This window comes from Phyllostomus hastatus, unplaced genomic scaffold (genome assembly GCF_019186645.2).
Source record: "Phyllostomus hastatus isolate PE091 unplaced genomic scaffold, TTU_PhHast_1.1 phas_contig_210, whole genome shotgun sequence".
In the NCBI taxonomy this organism is placed as follows: domain Eukaryota; kingdom Metazoa; phylum Chordata; class Mammalia; order Chiroptera; family Phyllostomidae; genus Phyllostomus; species Phyllostomus hastatus.
In genome coordinates, this window is record NW_025333737.1 from 4268647 (window position 1) to 4280374 (window position 11728).

The 11728-nt window shown below is 39.5% G+C and overlaps 1 protein-coding gene across 2 annotated transcripts in view; it reads right to left on the reverse strand.

Moving 5' to 3' along the window:
- NLK (nemo like kinase) overlaps window positions 1-11528 on the reverse strand; it is a 155527-nt gene extending 143999 nt beyond the window's left edge. The window contains exon 1 of one of the 2 annotated variants that reach the window (XM_045837109.1): window positions 9823-11528. In XM_045837109.1, coding sequence (XP_045693065.1) covers window positions 9823-10280 — 458 coding nt within the window. In that variant the 5' untranslated portion in view covers window positions 10281-11528. The remainder of the gene's footprint in view (window positions 1-9822) is intronic. The other variant, XM_045837108.1, reaches the window with a different exon arrangement.
- Window positions 11529-11728: the final 200 nt, after the last annotated feature.

The window sequence follows — 11728 nt, forward strand, 5'->3', positions numbered from 1 at the left end:
CTCTTCCTCTCTTTCTCTTTCCCTTCCCATCTCTCTAAAAATAAATAAATAAAATCTTTAAAAATATATTGTAATGATATCTTAAACTATGTTGCAATTAATTAATTTGGTTTTTAAAAGAATATGCATCAATATTTATTTTGAACACTGGCTTTAGGATACACCCAGTTAACTTTCAATAACCCCAATTACTATAACATGCAGAACCTGGCAAAAGGAACACAAGAGGAAGCCAACCAATTAAACATAATTGAAGGTTCCCACCTAATTCTCAGGCAATTCAAACTCAAATCAAGTATGCATGTGTCCCTTTTTCTACACAGTACCCATACTTTTTGCCAATTTTTATGGCTTCTGGATTACTAAAGTAAAGCTCAAATTTCTCCACCTCTGTATTAGTAAATTTCTACCCATTAAAGTAAGTATAGAAATCAATAGTTTCCATTTAAAAAAATTTAAGAAAGTGAGGAGGATGGAGGGGGGGAGTTTTGCCAGGCTGCCTGTTAACTTAGATGTGCAACGAGACAATCACCTGATAATTGCACCCTTTGGGTACTTCTGTACTGGTAAGATAATAACATGAGATAAAGTCACCTGGTTTATTTCAATTTACTTACACAATTGGCATATCTGCAGCTCTCTGCCATGGTACATTAAGAAAATTAGCATGTAAGAAAAATCACCTGCTTATGTAAATTGAGGATGGTTTTTATCCAAGAAGACAGGGGAAAAAAAAGCTGCAATCTGGGTCAAATGACTAATTTTATCTTTTTGTTCAAATGTCTCTCTTCACCTTTTCTCTGTGGTTCAGAGAAAGAATTTTAGGTCAAGGAACGGATAAACAAAAAGTTTCTGTGTTGTCCATTCCCCTGTAAGGAGTTTGCTGCCTGACACTACTGAGCTCTATACTACTTAAACTGAAAACAAGACTGAGAACTTTATCTAGATAACAAAACCACAACACTGAGAGAGGAAAGAAAAGAAATCAATGGGGTATATCTGATCTAACTGGGAAGGAAAGCAAACATGGCAAGGATCAGGTACCAATTTTACCCTCTGCTACTTTAGGCAAACAGGGCTTTAGAAAAGAAAATACTACAAATAATTCAGGGCAGACAAGACAAATTCTCCACAGGGAACATGATTCTACTTTGCTCTATAAATGTACCTGGTCAACTTCTCCTGAGTCTGACATGAGTTAGATGAATGTGTTCTTGGTCAGTAATGACTGCCTCCCCAGCACTGGTTGCCTGAATTCATCCTTTCCACTTATAACTTACTCCATCTCCAGGTCCAGGGTGGACTCGAGTGATCAAAAGTAATGTTATCTCTGCTGACAGTGATTGGTTCAGGAATGAGTATACAACTCAACAAAGGCCAAAGAGACTCCAGAACTGTGCTAGTCAATAAGGTAAAGTCATCATACCGGAACAGGGTTACATTTATCTCATTTTTCCTTTAAATAATTTTAGAAGCTATTCAACATCTGTAGTCCTGAAGAAAGCTGTCTTGTGGTCACTAGCAGATTATCTGCTCACAATAATGCCATGATACTTTATAAATATTAATGCAATTTCATTACAGAAATTTAGGAAACACAGGATTTTATAAATGAGGAACCAAGACTCAGAAAACGTAAGTAACTTTATCAAGGTCATAGGGTCATTGGCAGCAAGGTGGGGATCATAACCATGTCTTCTAACAAGTTTAGTACTCTATTACCCTGTCATTAAAAAAAAATTACTCCCAAGGAAATGGTAACTTGAGCATGACAAAAATAAAGTTCTCTGGTTTATTAAAATAGAAATAAAAACTTAGGATTTGGAAGAATTTTAATAATAAAACAAAGTGCTGTCAAGATTTGACATTCTTTAGAATCAAGCATACTACATAAGGGGGGGGTGGAAATCATACAATCAATCATTTTCTCAAATGCTATCAATGATCTATCTGCTAAATTTGATGGCTTTTTCTCCACCTTCATTTTCTTTGACTTTTTTGTTTGCACCAAAGATCACTCCCATCTTCATAACTATTTATCTTCTGCCTTGTGTAGGTTGTCGATCGTTGTGAACACATTTTCATATCTGACTGTCTTATAAGCTTTGCCTCCAATAGTTTCTTCCATTTACAACGGAGTACATTCCCTAAGGCTCAGACCTCAGCTCCCTCGATTATTCTATTTATTTATCTTTTTAAAAAATCTATTTGAATCATTCACTCTCCTATTCAAAAACTTTCAACACTGGGTTGCCATTCCAGGTGGCATGAATATTTTTTCATGATCACTCCTCCACCAAGGAGCAGTTTTTCACTGTCCCCCTAGTCACCCCCCATGAAATTTTAGGACCAGAGATATGCCTTATATCTGTTTATGTAGTGCATGTACACACAGGTGTGGGCAAAAGGAGGTTTACAGTTGTGAGTACACAAAAGTTTATTTTTGTATTATTATTTATTAATTATTGTATTTTTCAATATGAACAATTATAAACCTACTTTTGCCCACCCTGTATGTGCTTTATTCATAAAAAGAACAAGACTTTATTTTTTGCTCATCTCCCAAGAACCAATGGGGTCCCAGATCTTCATTCAGCAGGATACTCCAAACTTTTCAGGATCCAGCTCTAGCTTGATCCTTATATCCACCTTATCTCCTAGCCCACTCTACATTTCAGCAACTCCTAAGAATGCTCTTCCCTACTAGTTGACTTCCTCATTCTTAAAACTCATTTGAGATATTACCTCTTCTAGGAAGCATCTAAACCTTCCACAGAAATCCCTCCTCTATGTTCCCTATAATATCCAGGGAATATCTCTCTTGCTGTACTAATGGTAATGAATTATAATTATCCAGTTGCATATGTCTCTCTCTCAGTGTATCATAATCTCCTTGAAACCCCTTTCACCTAGCACAGTGCCTGAGAAATAGTCAACACATAATAAATGAGTATTGTAAGAACAAGTGATAATAATGTATCTTTCAGTTTTTATTTAATGGTTTCAAATTTAGTTTCAATTCTCCATCAAGATACCCTGAGAACCAGGATGTATTATTTTTTCATACTGTTCCTTCAGGACAACATCATGGCCTAAACATCTCTCTATCACAGTACCAAGAGCAACACAGATAATAGCAGAAGCTTGATAGAGGCTCACAAAATTCTTTATATAATTAAATATCCTACAATAGTCCTGGTCTGTAGCAGGTTGACAAAAAAAATACATTGGCTAGTGAGTTCCAGCAATGCCAAAACTTTCTACTGTCTGACAATATATATGATTCAATTAGCCAAACTAATTCGGAACACAGATGTGAAACTGGATTTCTGTAAAGAGCACCAAGCATGATCAGTAGCAGACAACCCTATACTCCCTTTATTCACAACATTACAATTAACTGTTAAAGTTCAACTCAATATAGTTTCTTAGAAGTCATCTGTTCATAATACCAGAGTGCCAGAATTTGTTTTAATGTCTCTTGGCTAGGGTACCTTGAACTACAGACTAGGTCTATAATGAATGACTTGTCACATGCTTATTGACAGTATTACAACTGCTGCCTCAGGCATTCTCTGTGTTCCACCCCAAGCAACAAGATCAAACTGACTGCTATATTACTTAGGACATCATTGTTGATCTACATTAGATGACCCAATCAACAAATAATTCACTGAAGTATTATGGATGCACAGGGAATTATCAGTAAAACCCAAATATAATCTTACAGTGAAAAAGCTTCTACCCAATGGCTTCTTTCTATTTGGTTGGATAACAAATGGAGAAGTTTCTTTGTCCTTGACAATTTCCATCAAAGAAATCAAATCAGCATATTAAGGGAACATACAGTATATAAACAGTAGATTCTTGAACTGTGAGGACATCAACAAATCTAATAAAAACCACCAAGAGCAGCCACTCAATTCTATAATATAGAATCAGTGAAAACTCTAAAGCTCCAAGTAATGAAGATAATAAAATATTTCAGTACTACATTAGAAGTTGGCCTTTTATATCAAGAAACAACATTTCTACAGTTGTCTGTGTTTTGAGAATTAAACACCGGAACTTAGATTCAAACATATATTCAGTTAATGCATTTTGCAAATATTCTTCTTCTAGCATAGTATATGAAAGGGAACTCTGCCCTCATTTCTTTTTCAGGACACACACCAGTGGTACTAACTGATGGCTTAAAAAGTTGAGGGTAATTTTGAGGGACATTGTTGTTTTAGCTTATTTGAAAAGGAAATTCTTTCTGAAATGTCTTTTTTAAATAAAAAATATCTGTCCTTTTTCTAAGATGATATTTAATAGTATAGCAAAATTTCTCCCCAAGAATGAAACAAGTTTCTTTTGTTGTGTTGTGGTTTTGTTTTATTTTTGGTTTTTGGATACAATTTGGATAATCTTGTCAGGAGCCTAAGTACAAAGTGACTTCCAATGTTACAGGCTATGGAGTTCCCATCACCAAGAAATTGGCTCAATATCATCAGATTGTGTTACTTTTATTCTCTAACTCTGCTTTCTCTACTTTATGATCATGAACCTACAGTTTCTAAAAGTACATCCTAAGTACAAAATGACTTCCAATGTTACAGGCTATGGAGTTTCCATCACCAAGAAACCAGCTCAGTGTCATTAGATTATGTTACTTTTATTCCTTCTCTTTGCTTTCTTTACTTTACTACCACGAACCTGCAGTTTCTAAAAGTATGTTCGTTTGTAGTTAAAATTCACAATATAGATATCCACATTTCTAGTTTCACACAAGTGTGTTGTTATGTCTAGAAGAGCAACCATTTCCTTTTATGGTACAGGCTCTGCTTCTTCAAAGCTCTTTTCACAAAGCAGACCCCCCTCACCCCATCCCCAAAGAATCCAGCTGTGGCTATTAATCTTGGCCAATAGAGAAACTTCAATACTACAGATTCTTAACCTGTAAAACACAGTTAATGGCAAAATATACTTTACTATACTTTAGTATACATCTTTCTGATGCAACTAAATCCAGGATTTCCCCCCAAACATATCCCCAAAACATTCCCCATTCTTCCAAATTATAATTTGCCATCTGAGGAATAAGAAGACCAGGAAAAAAATGGCTCTAATTTTCACAAGATGAGCAAGCTAGACAATCTTTGCATTGCATAAGGATTTACACTGAATAATTCTCCATTAAATCACACATACTTCCCCACCTCACTGGGATTTTATTTAGCAAGTCACACTTTTTCATCCAAACACAAGTAAAATGTATTTCCAGTAAAGCTGGACTTTGATAACAAGAATGTCCTTCACTTGTTACATTCTGAGAAGAAAAAAATTAATTTCCTAATTTCCTTCCCAGTATGTAAATCAATAACGCTTCCTAAAACAGTAGAAATTATCTGACTAGAACACCTACCAAATCCATACAAACATGTATATACATTTTTCTGTGTTTGTTTTTTAAGTAATTGAGAGAACAGGACCGAATATTTCCCCCTGACTCTCCCTGGCGTATAGCACAACTAAGTGGACACTCTATGGTAAAGTCTCACCTCCAAACACAGTCTGCATGTTGATTTCACCTGGTAAATCTGAACATATATGAAACCACTTCTATGCATATTAATACAACAGTCTGATTTTTCTACCAATAATAATTACAATTTTAAGAAGCTAGCGTTTATTAAGTGCTTACTGTGTGCCAGACAGTGTATTCATTGGTTTACAAGGATTACCTCATTTAATCCTTACAGTGATCCTATGAGATAGCTATTATTATCCTCATTTTATGGATGAGGGATAGAAAGGTTAAACAACTTATCAATATCACACAGCTGGTAACTAAGTATCACTACAGTGATACTTAAGTTTTTAAAGACAAATAATAGTAACCTGTGGAAGGTGTAAGAATAAAATTCCAAGTTCTCCAACTTGGAGTACAAAGGCCCCAGACCAAATTAATTCCAGGACTTTTATCTTTCAATTAATCAGGTAAGTAAAAAACCAAAAACACTAATTTTATAAAGCAGAAGCTTTCTCTACATTCACTTTTATTAAAAATGGCAATGTGTGCCCTTAACTCAATCTGAGAGTTCAGCTTGCCAGTACCAAAACTGCCTGGGTTTAGTAGCCCTCAAACCTCTCATGTAATCAGCTTCCTCAAATTCTTGCAAGTATATACCTCATAAGACTCTGGAGCCTTATACCGGAATACTCTTTGTCCCAGAGTGGTCACATCTTTAAGTACAATATACTCACTTCCTCTGGTAACAATGAACTAGAGACAAAAAGGTATTTATAATATCCTCACCAAATGACTTAGGTTTCTGTTTGGGTGTTGTTTTGTGTTTTGGTTTTGCATTATGAAAATGACCATATGGAAGCCCTGACATCTGATAAAGTTCAAATTACATATAATGCTTTGATAACCCATTAACAATATTCTATCATTGGCAATGAGTGTATCTCACACTACCCCATGATCATATTACAAGGTAAGCTGGAACCCCTACTTTGAGATAAAACACAGAAGACAGTTATTAATGAAACCTTAATTGAACTGTCAAAGCACCATCTATACGGCAAGCTAATAAGTAATTCACTACTTTTACACAACTGTCCAATACTGATAAGTTATTCCACTAAATTCAGCAGAAAGAGAAATCAAGCCTGGTAGACTAAATTGTTCAGTGATAAATCTGAATGGTAAAATGCTGCATCATTTCTATAAATATCTCTCCTTGTCTACATGCAGGAACAATATCCCTCAAAATTACATGCAGCGTTTTTAGCCACCAGTTAGTACCACTGGGTTCATACCCAGAAAAAAAATATGAAAGCAGATATAGTTTACTTTCCTGTATCATGCCAGAAGAAAAATATTCACAAAATACATTAAATATATTTGAATTGAAGCGAATCTTATAATACCCAAGGAAGTATATGGTGTTTTAAATCAAATGATGTATCACTGGGAGAATATTTTTATGTTACATTGTAATCATTTTAGAAAATAGTTGTTTCCACTGGATGCTTTCTAAATTAAAAAGAAAAATTCTGGTTCAGTTAGTTAAAAAGTAAAACACCTCAGTAATATCTTCAGCTTGGGTTTAAGAATATGAGTATAGTTCACTCTGGTTTGGTGTTCAAATCTCTAGTTTTAACAATCTTACTCAGGGCACGTAGCGGTTAAATTCCAAATACAATAAGCAATTCAGACAGCAAGTCAACAGTATGCAAATATAAAAATAGAAATGCATTTGCATACTAAAACACACACCTGGAACTCTTCCTTTTTTTCATACTAAATTGTATTTCACCTATAACAGTTGACAAAAACACTCAATGCAACTAACTAGAAAAACTTGGCTAAAGAACAAAGGGACCTGACCAGATCAGGTAACCATGCAGCAAAGATGCCACAGCACTGTGCTAAGTAGTGGGGAGAAAAAGTAGTATTCTAGTCCTGGCTGGTGTGGCTCAGTGGATTGAAAGCCGCCCTGCGGAGCAAGGGCTTACTGGTTTGACTCCTAGGCGGAGCACAATCCTGGGTTGTGGACCAGGTTCCCCAGTAGGGGGCATGCAAGAGGCAACCACTCATTGATGTTTCTCTTCAATGTTTCTCTCCCTTCCCCTCAAATAAATAAATAAATAAATAAACAAACAAAATCCCTTACAAAGTATTCTAGTAGACCACAGCCCTTTAAGGGGTTTACTGGCAAACACAAGTGGTGTACTACAACAGAAGACAGTGCATAGAAGGAGGCACTTCAAGTACTTGGAACAAACTCCAATTAAGGGGTAGAAGGGGTCAATCAATGAAAGAACCTAGAATGAATCTGAATCAAACACATCTGGGATTTTCAGGTATCAGTAATTCACAATACCCACTATCAGATGTTCATGATTGGAGATGTTTCAGCACTCCAGTTCCTCACTTTCCCCTTTAAAAATAAAAACTTTTCCTTAGCACCAACTTGAAGTTAAAACTTCTACAAGTCACACCACCATTTGATAGAAATGTAGGTAACAACTTTATAGTATAGAAAATGCAACCCATTTCCCTTTCCGTAGCTCTAGTTCTTAGCATTGTATGCAAAGCACTAAAATGAAAGGTATCCACATCTAAGAGAATCCACACAAATTCTCTGTAAATCAGTAACAAAATTTGACACGAGGAACAACCTTTTCCTGTCCACCCTTACCACCCACTCCCCACTCTCACCAAGCTTCGAATCCTCAATGCTCAGGCAAGGAATGGAAAGAAGTTCACAGTGCAACCACTGAGGATAGGATATGGAAGAGAACAAGGCAGGAACAGGCAGGTCCCTGAGCAGAGACACCAAAGGACTATACTCTCTACTCATTACTGGCTATATACTCTTTCCTACCAGGAATTGCACACCCTTAGAGAAGGGAGCAGTACAGCAGCAACCTCCTAGATTATAAAATCTGAAATAAACCCTGGCTGGTGTGGCTCAGTGGATTGAGCACCGGCCTGTGAACCAAAGGGTTACCAGTTCAATTCCCAGTCAGGGCACATGCTTGGGTTGCAGACCAGGTCCCCAGTGGGGGGTGCGTGAGAGGCAACTACACATTTATGTTTCTCTCCCTCTCTTTCTCCCTCCCTTACCATCTCTAAATATAAATAAATAAAATCTTTTTTAAAAGTTGGGTATTTGATATTTAAAAATAAAATCTGAAATACATATAAAGATGGCCAGATACAATACAAAAATGATACTCATCAATTATAGCCTGAAAAACAATGACAAAAGGAGACATTTACCAGGCTAGTTCCAAAAAGTTCATTTTCCTATGGTGATGGGGGCTTTTCTAGACATTAACAAGAATCTATTTTTGAATGCACTCAAAACATCAATTCATCTATCCACACCAGAATACTGAATCCTTGGGGGGAAACTTGGTTCACTCTAGTTTTGATAGAAACAAAATCCTACAAAGATAAATACATTTTACTATAAACTACTTCTCTTCCTAAAGACAGACAAAATGTTGCACGTAAGAAGCCCTTGGACTTTTAAAAATATCTTAACACTAACAAAATTAGAGCAGTTTCATGTTTAAAAAGTATACTTCCTACTACAGCAACCAACCAAGGGATAACAGCAACTTAAGAAGCACTAAATGACACTAAAACATTACACTGAATGTGGGCCACTGCGTAGCTACAGTCTACTGACCTCATTTGTGGTACTCATGTGTGATGCTATATTTAAGACATTCTTATCAAAAGGCTAAAGCTACATACTTCCCAACTGTAGCTTTACGGTTTAAAATAAACCACTCAAAAAATGACTTAACTGGTTCGACTATGAACACTATCCTCATTCCCGGGATCAAGATCACAAATTAAGGACTGAAAAGATGGAAGGGACAGCAAAGCAGTTACACAAAGTATATTCCAATAAGATGATTAAAAGGAATTGAGTTTTGGTCAGTTGTGACATTTGCTGCAATTGGGCAAATGAGAGATGACCAAGATCTTCATAGGAAAAACGTTTCATACATCCATCTATTGATCCTACACTCAGTGGTTTCCTTAGGTTCTAAGCAAAAAGTTTGGTAGACAGTAAACTCACGCGTTACTCATCAGAGGGTTCTCCACCAAAACTTGCCAGGACTCTAAAGCTTAAGCCTAGATAGCCTACTCATTAGGCCTCTTTACCTAAGTGAGTGAGGGTGTCTTCCTACAGTTGAGTGAAGAAGCTTGCTCCACTTTGGTCAACATGGAGACAACCCTAAGAGATGACTCGCCCAATCACAATGAGCAGAAACCACGAGAAGTTGTGTTTTTCTTTTGATACTCACCAGACAACACCAAAGGCTCCATATCCAATAGGTCTATCCGGCTCAATGTCCAGCTGCTGTTGTGGATGATGCGAGTGCTGATGATGGTGCGCCTTAACTGTAGCAGCTGCAGCAGCCTGTACCTGAGCTGGGGCTGCTGCAGCTGGTCCAGGAGCCTGACCAGGTGCCGGTGATGGGAAATATGGCTGTTGTTGCCCAGGGTTTAACATCGCGGCCGCTGCGGCCGCTGCTGCGGCTGCCGCAGCTGCCGAAGACGTATGCTGCTGTACAGGGTGTACAGCAGCAGCCGACCCCGGATGAAGATGGTGTTGAGGGTGGTGGTGGTGGTGAAGGTGAGGAGGAGGGAGGTGTGGAAGGTGATGGTGATGGTGGTGGTGGTGACCTGCTGCTGCTGCAGATGTACCGCCATTGTAAGCCGCCATCATTTTTGCGTTGGCTCTTGCGCCACAAAGAGACATTCAAAAAATGCCCTTTGATTGGAAAGCAAACTAGGTCAAGCTGTCATTTGGCCATTTAAAAATGAAGAAAAACCACTCACTCCACCTCAAAAAACATGGAGCGTAACTGGCTTTATGTCTTCATCAGTTAATCCAAACAAGTTAGAGGATCTTGGTGTTTAATTTTGGGGTGAGTGTGTGTGGAAGGGTGTGGGTTGCCAAAAAATAAAATAAAAGGAAAAAGAAAAGGAAAAGGAAAAAGGGGCCCCCTTCCCCCCAGGTTTCCTGCCACAAGTGGGTACTAAAACTCCATCCTTAATTTGGGGGCGGTTCCAACTTCGAATGTGGGAATAAAGGCCAAACCTCCCGACCCCCTGAACTCCACACACGAAAAGGATCAGGTAACACACCACCCTTGGAATCTCGTAAGAAGGTTGACTCATCTACCCCTTCCATTCCCACATCCTTTTCTAAACACCTACCACCTTCTCAAAAATACAATTTAAAAAAAATCGAACCACCCCAAAATAAAAAGATGGGGGGAAATTTGCAGGGAAACCAGTTTCCCCCCTCGAACTCTCAGGCCTCCCTACATCTCCCCCTACTCCCAGTCTGGTTGACCTGATTGGTGGGGGGTGGGGGCCCGGACGAGGGGGATACTAAACTTTCCGGAACAGAAAAGAGCCAAGGAAGGAGGCAGGAGGGGATAGAGTGAGCCGAGGAGGCGACAGGGCAGGACAGAGAGGAGAAAGGGAATCGGGGCAAAGTGAAGGTAAGGAGGTGCAGGGAGGAATGAAAGAGATGTGGGCAGCACTCGGACGCCCAGACAGAGGGAACCGCCCCGGGATGAGGTTAGGGTCCCGGGGCCAAAGAACAGCAGCTCCGGGAGGCAGGCGGGGTGCAGTCAGAAGAGGGCAGACTCCTACCCCCGCAGCCGGCTGCTTCTGCTAGAAGGGTTGGGGGGGAGAGCGGGTGGGTCCCCCCGGCACGACGGCCCCCTCAGGGCTCAAGGCTGCTCCGTCTCCCCCCCACCCCCCCACCCGGCTTCGGTCCCCGCGGCTGCTTTCTCCTCAGTCGCTGAGGCCGTTTTCTCCTCAGCCGCCGCCTCCTCAGCCACCGGTGCAGCCGCGGCCAGACTCACCTCCCCTAGCAAAGCCGGATAGAGCGGAGGCAGCGGCGGACACGCGCAACCAGCCGCCGAGGCCCCGCCCCCGTCTCACACTGACCGGCTTCCCTAGCCAATCCACGCCCACCTGTCCGCATCCGCCTCCAATCCTGGGACCTGAGCTTCAGACAGGCGCACTCCTTGGCCAGTGGCAACAAGGTGTGGGTCTCCTGGGGAAATCCCGCCCCCTATTCGGGATGGACAGGTAAAAAGACCAATCAAAAGGCAGAGTTTGGCCTGACCGACAAGGCTAAAAGCGAATTAAAAACCAAAGATCTCCGTGACATTTTTCTTTCGCCGCTCT